This window comes from Poromitra crassiceps (assembly GCF_964638095.1).
Source record: "Poromitra crassiceps genome assembly, chromosome: 25".
In the NCBI taxonomy this organism is placed as follows: domain Eukaryota; kingdom Metazoa; phylum Chordata; class Actinopteri; order Beryciformes; family Melamphaidae; genus Poromitra; species Poromitra crassiceps.
In genome coordinates, this window is record NC_139649.1 from 16,635,417 (window position 1) to 16,655,416 (window position 20,000).

The 20,000-nt window shown below is 46.1% G+C and overlaps 2 protein-coding genes across 2 annotated transcripts in view; both read right to left on the bottom strand.

Annotated features, from left to right (window-relative positions):
• Window positions 1-2,435, bottom strand: part of chd6 (chromodomain helicase DNA binding protein 6) — a 131,879-nt gene extending 129,444 nt beyond the window's left edge. The window contains exon 1 of the mRNA XM_083660606.1: window positions 2,348-2,435. The gene's annotated coding sequence lies outside the window, so the exon portion shown is untranslated. The remainder of the gene's footprint in view (window positions 1-2,347) is intronic.
• A 10,588-nt stretch (window positions 2,436-13,023) lies between these two features.
• Window positions 13,024-20,000, bottom strand: part of osgn1 (oxidative stress induced growth inhibitor 1) — a gene marked incomplete at both ends in the record, with an annotated part of 10,078 nt that continues 3,101 nt past the window's right edge. Inside the window, 4 exons of the mRNA XM_083660607.1 lie at window positions 13,024-13,563; window positions 14,569-14,912; window positions 16,979-17,166; window positions 18,178-18,269. Coding sequence (XP_083516733.1) covers window positions 13,024-13,563; window positions 14,569-14,912; window positions 16,979-17,166; window positions 18,178-18,269 — 1,164 coding nt within the window. The remainder of the gene's footprint in view (window positions 13,564-14,568; window positions 14,913-16,978; window positions 17,167-18,177; window positions 18,270-20,000) is intronic.

Genomic DNA, 20,000 nt, shown 5'->3' on the forward strand with positions numbered 1-20,000 from the left:
CAGTCCATAACATCATGCTTGCTAGTGCAGTACTGTATAAGCACAGTAGAGTGGTACCAGAGTGGTTTGGGTCTGCCTGTGATGTCTTTGCTAATATCCCCAATACACCCGACGCTGTTTTTGTTGACACCAGCCATAAGCAGGTGCTGATGCTAGAGGTAGGCTGTGTCTTTGACCTGTACATGGACCAGGCATTCCAAGACAAATATATAAAATACCAACCACTCGAGACCATCACGAGCCTAGGTTATACCTGTAGATACAGTGTGCTTATATTTGGAAGCCTGGGACATGTACAAAAATGCACCATGAGAGGCCTGCAGATTGCTGGCCTGACAAGGGCAAGAGCCAAACAAACTGTCAAATATTGCTCTGTCTCAGCAATTATTGGCAGTCTAGCAGTGTGGAGAAGGAGGTGCTATGTGTATCCATAAGTGCTCAGTATTAATTGACCCTGATATATTTGTTTCCCTGCCTATGAAATGTAATTTGTGGAACCAAATAAAGTATTTAAAATGTGTGTGTGTGTCTGTGTCTGTGTCTGTGTCTGTGTGTGTGTGTGTGTGTGTGTGTGTGTGTGTGTGTGTGTGTGTGTGTGTGTGTGTGTGTGTGTGTGTGTGTGTGTGTGTGTGTGTGTGTGTGTGTGTGTCTGTGTGTGTGTGTGTCTGTGTGTGTGTGTCCATATCAGGTCAAATGATGGGGCACTGGAGTGAAAGACATTTGACCAAGCTAAAAACACTAGCTACATCATCTCACGGAGAGACAGGGTGAAGTGGTGCTGATGAAACAGAGTGGCAATAAACGTTTTTTTAAACCACAGATTTTCCCCAAGTAGTCTTGGGGACTTGAACCAGCAACGTTTCACTCACTAGCTCACATCACAAACCACCAGTACTACATTTTCCTTGAAAGAATTAAATACATGCACCCCTACTGTATTTTTTTGTTTACAAATCTTTGCATTAGTTTCTTTGAAAATCTTAAAGGGACAGCTCACCCTAAAATACATATTTTTCCTCTCACCTGTAGTGCTATTTATCCATCTATATCGTTTTGGGATAGTTGCCTGAGTTTTGGAGATATGTCTGTCAGAGATGTCTGCCTTCTCTTCAATACAATGGAACTGGATGGCACTCGGCTTGTAGTGCTCGAAGCACCAAAAAAAGACATTTGAAAAACTCAACAGCATTGTCTCTCTTCAGAAATCATGACCCGGTTACTTTGTTGTGAGCAGTGTCATGTAGGAACTATTTTCTTTTGCAGTCTCATATAGGAACTAGCTAGCAGCTAGCGGCTGTAGTTCAGTCAAAAGAAAATAGTTCCTACATGAAACTGCTCATAACAAGGTCTGTGGATTATCTTGAGTAACAGGGTCATGATTTCTGGAAAGAGACATTGTTGTTGAGTTTATCAAATGTATTTCTTTGGCACTTTGAGCAGCATAAGCCGAGTGCCGTCCAGTTCCATTGTATTGGAGAGAAGGCTCATCTCTGCGGGCCGATATCCCCAAAATTCAGGCAATTAACACAAAACGACATAGATGGATAAATAGCACTACAGGTGAGAGGGAATATGTATTTTGGATTTTAGGGTGAACTGTTCCTTTAATGTAATTTCCCAAACCAACACACTGATCAATATGAACAAAACAACTGCTGACCATGATGGCAGCCGTTTCCCTTCACTCAAAAGGCTAAATACAACTGAAGAAAAAAATTAACTATTCAACTTTAGTGTCTTAAAACGTAGACTGTGTTTACTCATTAAGCACAATAGATGCAAAAGCGCAAAGCCAAAACACTGTGGGTGCACCCTTTGTATGGGACCCAGGGCTGCTACACTCCACCTGGCCAGGTGAAGGTGTAGATACAGACAGAGAGAGCTCGTCTCATCATTCAATGTACATGGATGACTATCGACCCCCCACACACAGGTTTCTACATGAATCTTTCACTAGGCTAGCAGGCTAACAAGCTAGCTTGAATGTTTTCTATAATGAATGCTAGCAGACGCAGGAGCTAAAACAGCTAGCACACAACTAGCTTGTGTATGGCAAGCCAGAGGATTGCCACAAGTTGGGGGAGCGGAAAAAAAGAGAACTTCCCGGTGTTTTCAGAGCAGCAACACAACACAACACACAGAAAAGGAGACAGCGTGTCCTCTTTCATGTTAAACTAGTAGCCCTAACGTTAGCTTACCGAGCTAGCCTGCTGTGCTAACCCTGTAATGTCACTGCATCGGCCTGCATTATAAATCTATATAATCAGCCTCTCCTGCACATGTGGACAGCCTCAAACTGTTCTCTCTCAGCGGACATCAACACCTAAACCTCCGCGGACGGGCTCACCTGCTCCGGACAGCGGACACACACTCACTCACTCACCGGGCCAGACAGCCCGAACAGTTAGCTCCAAAAACACTGGCTAGCGCTTTTTATTTCCAAGGACACCAAAACGCCATGACAGTTTAGAAAAATGCATAAAAAATTAGCAGGCAAGCAGGGAGGGGAGGAGGGAGGGAGAGACGGGTGAGGGAGGAGAGAGGAGGAGGAGGAGGAGGGGGAGGAGAGAGGAGGAGGAGGAGGAGAGAGAAGAGGAGGAGGAGAGAGGAGGAGGAGGGGAAACTCAGTTTTAACCCACATAAAGCAGCGAGCAGCTCCGGGGAGTTCATTCAGTCACCGCCCGGACAGACACACTCATCCCCCGGCCTCACGCGTCCACAGAGCCGCGCTGTGTCCACAAGTTAAAAGGCGCTATAACGTGACTTACCTAAAATGGCCCCTTGGTCCTGCAGCCAAACACAAACAGCGGTGTTATTTGGTGAAGTTTAGCAGCAGTGAAGCAGCTGCAGCCAGGCCAGCCTAACCTGCTGCAGTCTGGACCCAGCAGCTCTTCCATTGGCTGCTGCAGCCTCGCGCAGCTGGCTCCATGCACATTCCAATTGGCCCTGCAGCTGTCAAGCAAAGCGAGTCCTCTCTCTCTCTCTCTCTCTCTCTCTCTCTCTCTCCCTCCCTCTGCTAGTTTGAGAGCTGAAGCGCGCGGCAGCCCCCGAGCACCACCATTGTGTATTGTGTGACCCCCCCCCCCCCCCTCCGTCAGTCGCACTGATGTTAGAGCCTAACAAACAACTGCCTCGTCTCGTTTATTCTAGTTTCATCCCCGTGTGTGTGTGTGTGTGTGTGTGTGTGTGTGTGTGTGTGTGTGTGTGTGTGTGTGTGTGTGTGTGTGTGTGTGTGTGTGTGTGTGTGTGTGTGTGTGTGTGTGTGTGTGTGTGTGTGTGTGTGTGTGTGTGTGTGTGTGTGTGTGTCCTTTTACCGCAGACTGTCAGGGAAATCCTCCTTCATGGAGCGTGGAAAACCTGCCGCACCGCACCGCCCGGCCGGCTGGCTCCTGCTGTCATATTGAAGGGAAGGGGGAGTGTTGGGTTTGAAGCCCGACCGAGCCGACCGACACAGCGATGTCTCCTCTCTGCTGCCTGCATCCACCATTCATGTGGCTTTTCACTCCTCCATCATGACGAGGTTTGAAGGGCAGAAGAAGAAGACATGAAACATTCCACGTCTTTTGCAGATCGTGTTTGCTTTCCCGGATGTTCCGTTTTGCTGCTGGACTTTAAAGCGCAGGGCCGCAGTGTGTGATCGGCCTAGCCTTTGATTTGAATGCACTGGAGGGGTTTTAGGGATTTTTCAGGCTGGCCGGCAACAGGGGAGTGTGGAGTGTGTTGGGGAGCGTGTCTATGTTCCCTAAGCCAGGGCCCTTTGTTCCCTCAGCCATATGTTCCCTAAGCCCTTTGTTCCCTCAGCCCTATGTTCCCTAAGCCCTATGTTCCCTAAGCCCTTTGTTCCCTAAACCCTTTGTTCCCTAAGCCCTATGTTCCCTAAACCCTTTGTTCCCTAAGCCCTTTGTTCCCTAAGCCCTATGTTCCCTAAGCCCTTTGTTCCCTAAACCCTTTGTTCCCTAAGCCCTTTGTTCCCTCAGCCCTTTGTTCCCTCAGCACTATGTTCCCTAAGCCCTTTGTTCCCTAAACCCTTTGTTCCCTAAGCCCTTTGTTCCCTCAGCACTATGTTCCCTCAGCCCTATGTTCCCTAAGCCCTTTGTTCCCTCAGCCCTATGTTCCCTCAGCCCTATGTTCCCTCAGCCCTATGTTCCCTCAGCCATATGTTCCCTAAGCCCTTTGTTCCCTAAGCCCTTTGTTCCCTCAGCACTATGTTCCCTAAGCCCTTTGTTCCCTCAGCCCTATGTTCCCTCAGCCCCATGTTCCCTCAGCCCTATATTTAGGGTGGCCAAATCCGTATTAAAGACCAAAAAGGACCACATTTTTGCATGATTTGGTGAAGGCAGGATAAAAACCAGAAAAATACTTGCAAACCATTAACCATAACGTAAAACGTATTTATTCCACTGCATTGTAGTGTCATTCACAGAATTGTACTGTGTACCAATGGGTGTACCAATTGTACTTAGTCAATTATTTGGCACTTCTAGCTGCTCGGCCACACGGTGGCACAGGTCGATCATTGCTGGGGTGGTACTGTCATTCTTGGTCGGAAGATCTCCAGACAGAGGACCTGGGAAGGCTCCTCTTCATCTCCTCTGCCTCTGATAGGCTGCCCGGAGCAACCAGTAGGGAGACCAGAGGGAGAACCCGCAACCAGTAGGACACGTGCACGCTTATTTTACTAACTACGACCACACCACAATCAAATATGTTTAAATGTATTGATGGATAGGGGTCGAGGGAAGAGGGAAGGAAGGATCGAGGGTAATGAATGAATGATAAATGATATGTAAGGATGATCGAGGGGAGGGATGGATAGTGCTTAGAGACTGGGGATGACCGCGGGGGTCGAATGAGTCTGTGTTGATGGTTGTCTCGAGGAACCAGGGAATGGAGACTCAGGGTGGGGGTACTGTCTCGCTGATGGGGTCACTTCTTGGCTCCATCGTCGCTGATGGGGACTCTTCTTGACTCCATCATGACCCCCAAGAGAACTCCATGTGCAGAAATTAGCAGACTTCGAGCGTTGCTGAGATTGCGGTTCTAAGGTGAAAGGAGGGTCTCGGGGTGAAACGTGGTGAGCTGGTCTGAAATAACGTGGTTGTATGAAGGTTCGAATGGTCCAAGTATAGGATGGGATGTAATGGGGGTAGTTGTTGGTCTTGCATTTCGAGGGGGTCGGAATTGTGGATATGACAGGTGTCTGTTGGATTTGAGGTTGAAGATGTGGGATCGAAATTCGGAAACGAGAGGTGGAGCTGAGTGAGGAAGTCGAGGAGTGTGGATAGAGAGGTCGGTGAGACATGGCGATGTGGATTGTATAAGGAGGGGGTGAATTCAGAGCATGACTGAAGCCGGCAGGATTGAGGATTCGAAAGCGGTGTCGATGGAGGGGATAAGCAACCTGTACGAGGTTTGAATGCAACATGTCAAGACGTCAGGGGTGTGTTCAATCTGCGAGATGGTGGGTGCCGTGTACGAACCCCGCCGTTTGGAGAGGCAACGTGCAAGGTAGATCAGACGGTTAGGGCAGCGTTTGTGTCGCACGACGTGTACGAAACACGGCCGTTTCTGTTGACATGGACGGTTTGCTTCATGTAGTTGCAGCTGAACTTGACCCTGGAGTGGGCGGTAACCGTTCAATGGAGTTGTGGCTCGGCCTGTCATAGAACTTGGTTAGAGCGATGATGTGGGAATGGAAATGAATGGCGTAGGGTGCCAGTGAGTGATTTGATGAACGAATAGGTGCTTAGCAGAAACTGGAGTGAGCTAGTGCTTGAGATGCATGAAATCCGGTGACTGAGACCGCCCTTTAGATTGAGATATGGCCCATTTCCACCGCTGGTATCAACGCGGCCCCGCACAGCTCGTCTCGCTTTTTTGTCTCATTCCACCGATCAAAAAACGTGGACAGCCCGGGTTGAGTCGGGGTTGAGTCGTGCTGCTTTTGGTCCCTGCTCTGTTGAGGTTCCAGGGCTGTGGACCCGGTACCATACGGTGACGTGAAAACACTGCAGACAACTGATTGGTCAGGCAGAATCGTGTTTACTGTAGGCATCTACTGTCAATGGATACCAGTTTAGTGGGGCTTACCTTCTCTTCTGTTAGTTCCAGAAGTTATTTCTTTTGTGTTGCTGCCTTCGGCTCTGGTGAAATAAAATCGATCTCCTTGCTCAGCTTTAAAGGAGAATTTCGTTTTTTTTTTAACCTGGAGCCCTCTCCTCACATTAATTATTATCTGACGACTCACCCAGTGTTCTCCGCAGCGATTTGGACCGTCGTAGGCGTTGTTGTGATCGAAATAGTACTCAAGCCAGTCCTTGAATGCGCTCCGTCGGGGCCACATGGCAGCGTGCTCTTCCTCCATGTAAATAGACAGTTTTCTTCCCGTTTTCGACCCATATCGTCATTATATATATATAAAGAAACATCAGACTGCCAATCTCCCCCGGGCTATTTCCAGCGGTATTTCCAGGGATCCCATTTCCTCCTGTCGGGTCAGTGTCACCAACTCTCGTCAAGTCAGTCCACAGATGGTCCACAGGCCAGCCGGTAGGAAAGTCTCGCGGGACTTGACGAGAGTTGGTGACACTGACCCGACAGGAGGAAATGGGATCCCTGTAAATACCGCTGTAAATAGCCCGGGGGAGATTGGCAGTCTGATGTTTCTTTATATATATATAATGACGATATGGGTCGAAAACGGGAATAAAACTCTATTTAAATGGAGGAACAGCACGCTGCCATGTGGCCCCGACGGAGCTCAATTCTAGGACTGGTATGGACACTATTGATCTCCAAACAACGCATAGGAGGCACAAAAACGCTGCGGAGAACATGGGTGAGTCATCAGATAATAATTAATGTGAGGAGAGGGCTCCAGGTAAAAAAAAAACGAAATTCTCCTTTAATATGACGGTGGTTTTCAATTGTTTTGAGAGAGAAAAAGTCCGCTCCTCGGGAAGCCCTTTGTAGTTGGGCTCCGCTAGGCCGCAGGCGGGGGTTTAGCGAAGCCGCGGTCTTGCCTGGTGAGTTGCCGCTGGGGTTCTCCCCGTAGCGCCTCTCCCATCCCCCGCGCAGCGCATGCATGTGAGTTTGAGTAACAACAAAGTGATATCCATTCTCCTAGCCGATTGTCACATTTGCCCATGTACACTGTAGGTCATTTAGAGGCACCAGTATTTCATAATCAGTTAAAAAGTTCTGTGTATGGATTTAATTTTAACGTTATACGTTATAGCTACTTCGGCTATGGACGGAGGGCAGATATGCGGTCAGCTTGGACGACCAGGTGTGGGCGGAGGCGAGTAAACTTGCTATGGAAACAGAGTCTATATCAAGTAGAGCTGAGTAAGACCAGATCGAGTAGAGCTGTACTGTGCCGTTATATGTGGTGGAAATGAGCCATTAGTGACTGCAGTCTGTATGAATTCTGTATGAACACTCATACCCCCAAAGGAGTACTGCTGCCACAAGGGGTACGATTCATGAGCTTTAAGTGAATGGGATGAAATGAATTAAACGATTTGTGAAGCTTTAATGAACAAAATGAAACGAGCTTGGAAGATAGGTGAGAGGTGCTGGGTCCTTATGTTTCCTCTGAGCGACGCTGAGATGGGAGGATGAAAAGGAGTCGAGAGGGAGGGATGAAGGGGTAGAGGGGGAGGGATGAAGGGGTCAAGGAGGAGGGATGAAGGGGTCGAGAGGGAGGGATGAAGGGGTCGAGAGGGAGGGATGAAGGGGTCGAGAGGGAGGGATGAAGGGGTCAAGGAGGAGGGATCAAGGGGTAGAGGGGGAGGGATGAAGGGGTCAAGGGGGGTGGATGAAGGGGTCGAGGTGGAGGGATGAAGGGGTCGAGGGGGAGGGATGAAGGGGTCGAGGGGGAGGGATGAAGGGGTCGAGGGGGAGGGATGAAGGGGTCGAGGATGAAGGGGTCGAGGGGGAGGGATGAAGGGGTCAAGGAGGAGGGATGAAGGGGTCGAGGGGGAGGGATGAAGGGGTCAAGGAGGAGGGATGAAGGGGTCGAGAGGGATGATGGGGTCGAGGGGGAGGGATGAAGGGGTCGAGGGGGAGGGATGAAGGGGTCGAGGGGGAGGGATGAAGGGGTCAAGGAGGAGGGATGAAGGGGTCGAGAGGGATGATGGGGTCGAGGGGGAGGGATGAAGGGGTCGAGGGGGAGGGATGAAGGGGTCGAGGGGGAGGGATGAAGGGGTCGAGGGGGAGGGATGAAGGGGTCGAGCGGTTGCTGGGAGCAGGCAGCGGGGCATTGGCGTCCCAGTGAGCTGACTCATCTGAAGAAGAGCAGCTATCATTAGCAGGTAGAGCTAGCTGGCTTCTTCTGACTGAGTCTGACTGAAAATCATGACGAGAGCATAAACATGTGGCAGTGAGTGTGTGTCTCAAATTAGGTCCCCCAGGCAACGTGTGCCACAGAAGATTACGCCCCACTCAGGTGGGTGAGGGCGCATCATCAAAGAAAGACGAGACACACACTTTGAAAATAAGTAAACCAAACATAAAAAATATTTCCACTCCACTTTGCTTTGCTCATAGTCTTCAACTAAACCCTAAATATCACAGTATAAAACATAAAAACACATTTTTATTATATATATATATATATATATATATATATATATATATATATATATATTCTTTTTTTTTGGCATTGCAATTCCAATACAAACCAGCAGAGGGTGATGCAGCACCCTAAGCACCCCCACTTCCCGTGTCCCTGGTCAGAGTGTGTGTGTGTGTGGGAGATTTGAGCTGTCAAAAGGGAACAAAAGGCTTGCTCCTGGCCAATCCTTGACTGCTGCATAGGCGGGCGCAGGGTGTGTTCTGCCCAAATCTCCAGTGGGATCATAATAACGCAGAAACAACAGCAACTTGCTTCGACTCCGCCTACCCTCAAACACATCAAGAACTGCTTGTGATATCTTTCTGTTTTTTTTAGTTTGGGGGCGGGGAAAGTGTCGCCACAGACACAAGTTCATAAATGTTGCAATACAGAGAGATGCAAGGGCTTTCATCAATGAGCCATAGGCTCAATCACCATTGTGTTAACTCCTTTGTTGATATATAGTGACTTTACACACATTTATTTACATGAAAATCTTCAGAATTATCACTTTTTAACAAATAGTTTGTGCTGGAAATACAAAGCTTCTGCAGATTCACTCGTGCATCCATTTCTCATGACAGGAGGAGAGAAATACAACACGTTTTTTTCCTGGCAAAAATAAACAAAATTACAGAGACCTTCACAAAAGTACGGAAGGTAATTGGCGCCAGAATGTTTACAGATAAGAGCTGATTAGCTAAAATCGTAATCTCCGCATTGTCCGCAATAATGACAAATCACTGGACATCCACAGCTAATATTGGTCCAAAGTAAATAGGGCTTTAAAAACAATGTTGACGTAGTTTGTTTTTGCGTTATCATATACATGAAATATAATTATCATCATTCTTCACAGTGCAGCCTCTTGTTATTTTCTTTTTCTTTCCTTTTTCTAAAAAGAACATATTTTTTTACATGATGGAAGATTAACAAAAGACCTCAGGCAGGCACAACTCCTCCACCACATGATACAAAATTTAAATAAATCACACCAACATACAGAGTACAGCAGCAGCAAACCCAAAATATACACAAGACATACATTTAGAAAGTTATATAAAAAAGAGTTCTTTGTTGTTGGACCGTTTGTGACAGTGGTAGTGTTGTAAAAAGAAAAAGAAAAAAAAGTGCTGCTCACATTTGAATGGAATTGTAACTACAGAAACCATGTTCATCCATGTTCAATCCTGGTTCAAAAAAGCCAGTGTGTTGTTAACATGTTAAAGGTTAAGCAGGCAGTTACTGATGCGTAACAAGGCTTGTGTGTGAGGCCGACGCCAGCTCTGTTGCTTTTCTTCCCAGGAAATTATCATTTTGCAATCACATTCATTAATGCAAATCCCAGCAATGTTTGCGAGGGCTTTACATTTCTCCGAATTCCTGTGATTTCTCTGCAAAAACGGCAATTTTAGCGCAAGAAAATCACATAAAACTTTGCAAATTCCATTGCAATTTTTGAGAAAAGCTACCATTAGGTAGTAGTTAGATTCTTTATTTTTATTTTTCCGTCAACTTGCAATTTTGGACAGTTTATGATTTTATTTGTTTGTTTTTTTGCAAATTGCTTTCTTTGTTTAGAAAAGCCGCAGCAAAATCAAGTATTTTGATGCAACATTCAGAAAAAAATCATCCTGGAGGGACTGATTGATCTCTCTCTCTCTCCCCCTTTCTTTCTCTTTCTCTCATATAAATGTTTCTTAATTCTTGCTTTCTTTCTGTTGTTTCCTCTCTAGTTCTGAAGTCCATTTTCTCTCTAGGGCTGCAACTAATTATATTTTCATCATTGATTACAGTTTTTCCCAAACGTATACACACAAAGAATGGAATATGCACACAATTCTGAAAACCTGAAGCTCAACAGAATGACTTCAAACTGCTAAACTCTAAGCGGCCGTGCACACCAAACGTGTGTGAACGCTTTGGAAATCATGTCGAGAGCGCTTCCATTGCGCACAAAACACAGCGCACGGAGCGTTTTTGTGTGTGCTTTGTTTTGTTTTCCCCTGCAGTCGCGTGCAGTACAGTTCAGGACACAGCGATCACACGGATGCTAGCCAGCTGGTTTCATCTGTTTGATGTTGTTGATTGTTCGCACTGTAAACATGAAAGCCAGATTATTGGCAATTCTGGCAGCAGCGGAGGTTGAAGATCCCCCTGGCAGGAGAAGAGGTAGGAGTGACAATGGTGAGCAGCGCGCTTTTCCTCCAAATGTTGCATTTTTTTCAGCTTGAGACGCCCAGAGCGCTCCGCCAAATAACACTAGACGCCAAGAGCGCTAAATGCCAGGTGCGGTCCTTGAAAGAGGAGCGCGCTTAGCGCGTCCTTACCATAGGGAATGAATTGCAGAAAGGCGCTGGCAGCTCAAATACATGTGTTGTATGTGCACGGCCGCTAAGCACAATTGCATTCTTCTCACTCAAATATCATTCTAAATCACATTTTTGCAAAACTCTACACACAAATTGCATCATTTAGCACACTTTTGTTCACCTGGAAAAAACTGGCCTTCAAAATGCAACACCCTGATTGCCAACTGGTCTCACTCATTTCTCACCTGTGCAAACGCAATTGGAAAAACACGATCATGTGTCGGAGTATAGAAGAGGCCTCAGGTGACTTATACAGTCAGATGAACACGTTGTATTCCAGTAACAAATACATATTTCCTTTATTACCTTTTTGTATATGTGCCCTGATTTATCATTACATCCCCAGAAAGACAGTGGTTCTCAAACCTTTTCACTTCAAGGACCCCTAAACTGACACAAATTAGACTACGGACCCGCATTTGATTGAAAGATTTTTGCTTTAAGATGTACATTAGTACAGAAAGTGTATGAAATCCATGACCAAAATAGCCATACAAATTCCATCATTGGATGGAATTATAGGGAAAAAACGTTATCCCCCTTTTTGCTGGGGACCACCTGGAAAAAGGTTCCCCATCCAGGACGCCATGCACTTTGAGAACCACTGATCCTTCTCAATGAATTTGTATGTATGTATATTTGTCTATGTACTTGTGTTTTATATTTGATGATGTATTTTTGGGTATGTATCTCAGGGTGCATTTTAATGTAAAAGCCGCCTGTGGACAGGTGTTGAAAATTAGCGTTCCGCTATAAACACTTAACACTGTGTATCTGGTTGTTGTGCATATGTATGTTACATCTCTAAAGCTCTGTGATGTCCATATCAAATAAACTTAACTAACTAACTAGTCTAAACATTTCCGTTGTAGTGTTTCTGATTGTACTTATCAGTGAAATCAAATTACTGAATTTAGCTCAAATAGATAACATTTGTGTTGCATCAACTATAGTAAATGCTATTTTGGCACAAAAAACCCTCACTTTACCAAAACGATAAAAAGGAAATTATGTCCACACAATTTGATGCATTTGAATAATATGTAACATGACCTCATGAAGCAAAACATACATCAACACTATTTTGATGGTAGTGTTTTAAAGTGATCACACCAGAGTGTAATTGATGCTCTGTAAGAAGAACACGGTTTTGGTGGAGAGAATCCATTTTGAGAAGAGAGAACATGGTTTTGAGTGCTGTGTGTCATTTTGCGAGAGATTTGTGGAGTTTTAACAAACTCTTTACAGTTTTGTGTGTAGAGTTTTGAGAACTTGAGCCACAGTTTCAGGAAATGTGTTTAAACATTTGGGAAAAACTGTAATCTGTCAATTATTTTCTTGAATAATCGATTAGTCGTTCAGTGAAAAATGTCGATCACGTTTCCCCCAAAGCCCAAGACGACATCCTCAAATGTCTTCTTTTGTCCTGACCAATAAGCCAAAGAGAATCAGTTTACTGTCAGCGAAGACTAAAGACACAGAAAAAAAAAAAATTGTCTAAAAATTAGTCTAAATCATTAATCGATTATAAAAACAAATAGGTTGTAATTAATTTTCTGTGAATTGACTAATCGATTAATCGTTGCAAGTCCGTCTTTCCATGCGTCCCTCTCTCTCTCTCTCTCTCTCTCTTTCTGTCTGTCCATCTCTCTCTTTGTGTCTCTCCATCTATCTGACACTTTGAAGGACCTCTATGATCTGTGTGTCTGTCGCTGTTTCTCTGATGCCTTCAGGTCTGGGGACGTCCAGATCGCACCAAGGCTTTTGGCCGGACCAGATCAGCCCAGCAGATCCCAGTCCAAACCAGTTGCATAGACCAGTTTTGTGCCGGGAATTGACTTTGGTGGCAGGTGTGACTTGGCGTGATTTCTGAAAAAAAGCACATTTACAGTATTTCAAGTATGGCAGAGTTTTTTCAAGCAGTTCAGTTTGGGTTGAGCCCAGATCCTGTTTCGTCTCAATCCGTTTAGCCTGGATCGGCTCGGCATGAGTCCATTAACCCTTTCCGCCTGACTGTCCCAGGAAAACCCACGACTAGTCCACAACACAGATCTCTGTTTCTGTCTGTCCACTAGCCCAGCTGTCTGTGGTTAATCTGTCTGTGGTCAAATCCCCTCCTCCTCCCTGGCTCTCCTCCCTCTGTCTCTTAGCCAGGTGGCTGGCGATGGCCAGCGCTCCTCCCTTCAGGAACCTGACAAAGTTCTCTCCGACCAGCGGGCCCATGGCATACAGGCCGGGTCCGTCCGCCGACGCCACCTGGTTGGTGAAGGGGTCCACCTGGATGGGGTTCCTCCGGCAGGTGATGGGCTGGTCCAGGTCGGTGCCCAGAGGCCGGCCATGGTCGGGCAGGAAGGAGAGGTTGGGGTGGGCGCCAATGAGAACCAGAGCCATGGAGACCTGGACCACCGTCCGCTGGCCCGAGTCCGACTCCAGCACGCACTTCCTGTCTGGTCGGAACGACAAGACCCGGTGCTGAGGGAAGCTCAGGTACCCCGGGTAGGAGGAGGAGGGGGGAGGAGAGAGGGGGTTCTGGTGCTGGTTCTGGTGCTGCTGCTGGGTCATCATCTGGTGGACCTGGAGGCAGAGAGAAGATTATGATTGATTGAAACGGGGCCAATAGAGCCAATAGAGCCCAACACTTTTGAACAGCTCATTTTCCAGGAAGTGAATTTCCCATTCATTTCTCTTACTAGTTATTCTACTACTTTACTTACAGCAGTGATTCCCAAACTGTGGGCCGCGGCCCACTAATGGGCTGTGGAGGTACTGCAGGTGGGCCATGAGTGGTCTGCCAACACTCTCGATTTTTGTGGGCAATCAAATGGCTGTAGAAGGGTCATTTTGAACGCTACAGTGGAGATCCTGTTCCATTGGTACCAAGCATAATGCTAGCTTGTCAGGAAGGGAGCTACATAATGCTCCACATATGTTACATTTTGGCGAGGGAAAACTATTTCAAAGGGGTCCCTTGACCTCTCAGCTCAATTTATCTGAATGTACCCACAAGTCCCCCCTTTACAGATAAGGTTTCACAGCCTAAATAGCATTAATAGCTTGTGGATTGATTTCTTCTGTTGTTGCTCATCACATCTTGTCTCAACAAATGTGTTATGCATGCAAATACTTATTAATACTTAATAATAATAAGGGGGGAGAAAATGTTGGCAATCTGCTTTTGGGTATTTTGCCGAAATGTTTTTGTATGTGGATGGATTTATTAATTTCCCGTATACCCCAGTTCACATGCTCTGTTAATGAAATAAAAAAATATATAATATAAAAAACGTTAGGGTTGTCCTACAACCCAGGTTTTACAAGTAAGAACGAGGATTCTCACACTTTGCTTAGCTGCATCTCGTTCGCTGCGAGATGCAGCTAAGCAAAGTGTGAGAATCCGAAGTTCGAAATGAAGTAAAACATATAAAACATATATAAGTAAAACGTATAGGGAAACATTTTCAGATTTCAAAGTAGGCCGCGGCATCTTAGGTTTGGGAACCCCTGACTTACAGTATTATACTACTTTACTTACTACTCATAATACTCCAAAGTAAAGCTAGTGAAGTGGGTGGTGCTCACTTTGTGGTACTCGGGGTAGAGCAGTTTGGGTAGCTGGTTGAAGATGAGCGCGGGGTCGGTGACCGAGCGTCTGAAGGCGTGGTAGACGGTCGTGTTCAGGTGATGGCCGGCCAGCACCGCGTCGGCCGCCGTAAGCCCCGCCCCCACCACCAGCACGGGGTCTGATGATTGGCTGAGCCGGCCATCGGAGATAGCTGCCTCCAGCTCCCAGAAGGAGTGGCAAACGAAGGGGAGGGACTCGCCCGGCACGCCCAGCCGGGACGGAGTGTCATGCGTCCCCGTCGCCAACACCACGCTGTGGGCCAGCACGGAGAAAGGCTCGTCCTCCCAAACACACGATCCATCTGGAGGAGAGAGGAGGAGAAAGGAGAGGAGAGAGAGGAGAGAGGAGAGAGAGGAGGAGAAAGGAGAGGAGAGAGAGGAGAGAGGAGAGAGAGGAGGAGAAAGGAGAGGAGAGAGAGGAGAGAGGAGAGAGAGGAGGAGAAAGGAGAGGAGAGAGAGGAGAGAGGAGAGAGAGGAGGAGAAAGGAGAGGAGAGAGAGGAGAGAGGAGAGAGGAGGAGAAAGGAGAGGAGAGAGAGGAGAGAGGAGAGAGAGGAGGAGAAAGGAGAGGAGAGAGAGGCGAGAGGAGGGAGAGGAGAGGGGTGTTTATGTGGTGATCGTTTGTTCAACTTTGAACAAGCTGCTTCAATGCTAACTTTGATGGGTGGAGAGGAGAGAGGAGAGGAGATGAGAGAGGACAGGGCGTCGCCACACCATGCTGAAGCTACGCTGCACGCGTGCTGCAGCGATAGTTTCGGCGTCTGTTTTTTTTTCCACGCGTGCAGCGCGCAGTACGCGAGCAGCCAGGTATGAAGTCAATGCAAGTTGTGAGCGGGGGCAGGGCAGCGCGGGGCAAAACAGAGCAAGGCATGGAGCAAAACAGAGTGCTTCTGGTGTGAATGGCAAGGCTCCTGCTCGAAGCTTCCGTGAAGCGCTGCTTCTGAGATGCTTTTGGTGTGAACCAAGTGTTACCCGATATTCCCAATGCATGTCAGTCTAATCCATACTGCCTCATGATCACTGTTACACTAATGCAAATCCACTGATTACGTCTGGTGTTCTGCCAAAAAGTGATCAACTGCAAACAAGTGATTAACATTAGCTGCTAAATACTGATCGCCATGAAGTGATTGTCTCCCAAAAGAGTCCATATTTGTTGTTGCTAACATAATGGGAAACGACAGTGGAGTCAAGTAAGTTAAAAGCAACACGGTATATAACAAGGTATATGTATCTATAGATACATATGTATGTATGTATGTATAGATACATATGTATGTATGTATCTATAGATACATACATACATACATACATACATACATACATACAGATGATGCTTGGCACCAATCGACAAGTATGGGACTGGGGCCCACAGGACAGACATAACAGAAGGACACAAAGTCTAGATGAATAAAAAATCCTGGTAAAACTCGCCATTTTCTATTTTCACACACAAATGAAGTTTACAGTATTTCATACACAAATGAAGATATAAGCATATAAATGCATTCTTATATATGTCTATAAAGTCTATAGAACATAAATATTGTATATAAGATACTACTGTCATAGCCTAAATGCTATGAAAATAATTAAAACACAACCATATGAAGGTCTCCATATTCTACATAAATTCAGGTCTGTTTATTTCAGGATATCTTAGACTACTCTTAAATTAAAATATATGCAAGTAACTTCTAAATCGTCTCATCATTTTTGGTGTTTTGGATCTTTCCATTGCATTTACATGCATTTGACCAGCAGATGTCACCAGCGCGTGGTGTTCCGAGCGTTTCCAAACGGTGAATCATTATCCAACACAAGTGGTTCACTGCTTCAGTGGTTGGTGGTTGGAAAGGAAAAGCGAGGAGAGGGGCGTCCGGGTAGTGCAGCGGTAGATTCCCTGCCCACTAACGCAGGTTCGAGCCCCCGTTTTACCTCCATGCTTGGTCCATCTGCGGGTGGGAAGCTGTAATAAGGGGACGTGTCCTGGTCCGCTGCACTAGCGCCTCCTCTGGTTGGTCGGGGCGCCTGTTCTGGGGGGAGGGGGACAGAGTGATCCTACCATTCGCTACGCCCTGCCGGTGAAACTCCTCGCTGTCAGGTAAAAAGAAGCGAGGAAGCACGTGCTAGTCTACAACTCTCCCCAGATCAGCAGAGGGGGTGGAGCAACGACGGGGACAGCAGGGGGAATTGGCCAAGTACAATTGTGGAGAAAATGGGGGGAAATCCAAAAGCAGAAAAATAAAGATAAAGAAGGAGAGGAAACAAGAAGAGAAGACAGAAAGAGAGGGGAAAAGAGAGGGAGATGGGTAAAAACAGAGTAAAGCAGACTGGAGGAGAGAGGAAAGGAGCAGAGGAGTAGTGTACCTGCCAGCTCCTCCCCCTCTCTGCGCTGCAGTCCCGTCACTCTCCAGCAGGGGGATGACCCCTCCTGCCTGGTTACCGCAGTGACGGTGGTTCCACAGACAAAGCTCTGCTCCAGGGACATCTGGGAAACGTAGTGCTGGTAGTAGGAGGCTATCTCTGCTGGCGTGGCACGGTCATTACGCACATTTCTGCAAGGAATTCACAGATCATCATCATCATCATCATAAAGGGAGTAAGTGGGTTCTGTTTGTTTCTCTGTTTACATTTTTGTCCCACATTGGATGATGTCATCAGCAAGTGTGATGTCACTGATGATGTCACAATGTCTATGACATACAAATTTGAGCAATTGTGCGGTGACTGAGTGATGTCACTCGAGCACTCCATGATGTGTTCAGTGATGGTCACTCGAGCAATTGTGATGTCATCAGTGATGCGAAGTGGGGCGCTGCGCATGCCAATAGAGCCGTGAAGCCATGCAGCAGCCGAGCTGTGGGCGAGGCCGCGTAGCAAGCCGAGCTGCGTATGCGAGCCCGCGCTGTGGGCAAGCTTCTCTTATGACATCACTGATGATGTCACAACTTCCATCTTATGACATCACTGATGACATCATCAGTCTTATGACATGTCACAATCCCTCCTATGACATCATCAGTGGGACAAAAATAGAAACAGAGAACAAACAAACATTGCCCACATGCTCCCTTTCTATATATTTATATACAGTATCTATATCATCATTATCATCATCATCAGTATATAAATGGGAGCTAGGGCTCTGTCTGTCTGTTTCTCTGTCTCTCTGTCTGTCCCACTGTGACATCTTCAGTGATGTCATAAATCCCACTGTGGCATCATCAGAACCGCGGTTGATTTCTAGGGTGGAGACTCTGGAGACGGTGTGCCATGGGTGCAACATGTTGTGGGATTTATGACATCACTAATGATTTCGATCGATTTGCGTCATAAGTCACTGATGATGTCACTGATGATGTCACGATTTGCATCACATTTTGCAAACCGTCAAGCCCAACACATGGTTTTGAAGGTGTAAACGGGCAGGAGGAGAACAAGACAGAGGAACATTAAATGCTTAAATGTGCTGTGTTTGGTACGGTACGTTGTATTAAACCCTGTTTTTTATTCATCTAAGGGTGGCCATGTGGGTCAAAATTCCTGAAAGTGTGTTGTGGACTGACCTGCGTTTCTCTCTCATCCACTCCTTTAGTTTGAGTCCAGGAAGTTCCATCCAGTTTGCCAGGCTCAGAGTTAGCATGGAGCCCTCCATAGCCTGGGATCACACACACACACACACACACACACACACACACACACACACACACACACACACACACACACACACACATATACACACACACACACACACACACACACACACACACACACACACACACACACACAATTGTACAGTGACTATCTTTTTAAGGATTTGGATTGGCTTTTTTATTTATCAATAGCCTGGTAAACCATCCGGTAACGTGAACTCACATTTGTGTTTTGTTCTGCGAGACCGTCAGGGCCAATCAGGGACCTGCCTCATAGTTGACATCGTAACCGCTGGCAAAACACTAATGGCTGCCTCCGTGGCTCTCCGGCTCGAGCAGTAACGTCAACATTCGTCGAGTTTAAACAGCCAAGAAGTGCAGTTATTGCAGAAATAGACTCAATAACGACAATTAAACAAAAGCAGGAGTTGCAACAGCGGAGTTTCTCGGCGGAAAATGTGTTTTCACTGTTCTTCTGAGTGGATTTGGATTTGACTGGATTCCACGTTGATTGGCTGAAGGACTGGCTATTTCCACCCTCTGAAATGACTGCACAGCGCCGAGTCGAGACAGATCCACAGAACAGAACAGAATGTGAGTTCACGGGTCCGAATGGTTTGAACCAGGCTAAGAATGGTTTGAACCTGGCTAAGAATGGTTTGAACCTGGCTAAGAATGGTTTGAACCAGGCTAAGAATGGTTTGAACCGGGCTAAGAATGGTTTGAACCGGGCTAAGAATGGTTTGAACCGGGCTAAGAATGGTTTGAACCAGGCTAAGAATGGTTTGAACCAGGCTGAGCCATCGACAGCTTCCGTCCAAAAAGAGTCTGGTCTTCAGTAGAGTACTGCAGGGATCATGTATTTTGTAAGCTTTATCCAGAAATCGCCGCCATTTGGTTCTTCAGTGGAAAAGTCTATGGGGTTTTAGAATGGGGATTTCACAAAAGCTTTAACTATTTTAAAGCTTTAAAGATTTAACAAAAGCTTATGGGAACGTGAATTTGGGTTCAGCATGATACTCTTCACAAACGTGAATCACTTTTATGCCTATTTTGAAGCGTTTTCTAAAATTTGCGTAAAACAAAAAACGCATTTACGTTACAAAAGTCAGAAAGGTTATTCACGTTTGTGAAAAGTATCATGCTGAACCCAAATTCGTGTTCCCATAAACTTTTGTTAACCACAGACCTTATTTTATGCATTTAAAGGAACACTCTGCCCATTTTCAACCAGCTTTGTATCATTAGAACATCAGTAGTATATCAGAAAACTGTAAACTGTTTTGAAGTCTGTCATTTAATTTGACAGTTATTGAGTGTTAAAGTGTGGACCAGTGACATCACTGGTCCACACTAAGTCAAATTAATAACTCATTAACTCAAATCAACTCTCAATAACTGTCAAACTATTCATCATTCATCTAGTTTGACAGTTATTGAGAGTTGATTTGAGTTAATGAGTTATTAATTTGAGTTAGTGTGGACCAGTGATGTCACTGGACACACTTTAACACTCAATAACTGTCAAATTAAATGACAGACTTCAAAACCGTTTACAGTTTTCTGATATACTACTGATGTTCTAATGATACAAAGCTGGTTGAAAATGGGCGGAGTGTTCCTTTAAGCGAAACCCCCATGTTAAATCCCATAGACATTTCCTCTCACAAACCCAGAAGTATACTTCCTCTCTATAAACCCTCATCAGCCTGATGTGATCATTTGACTTGTAACCA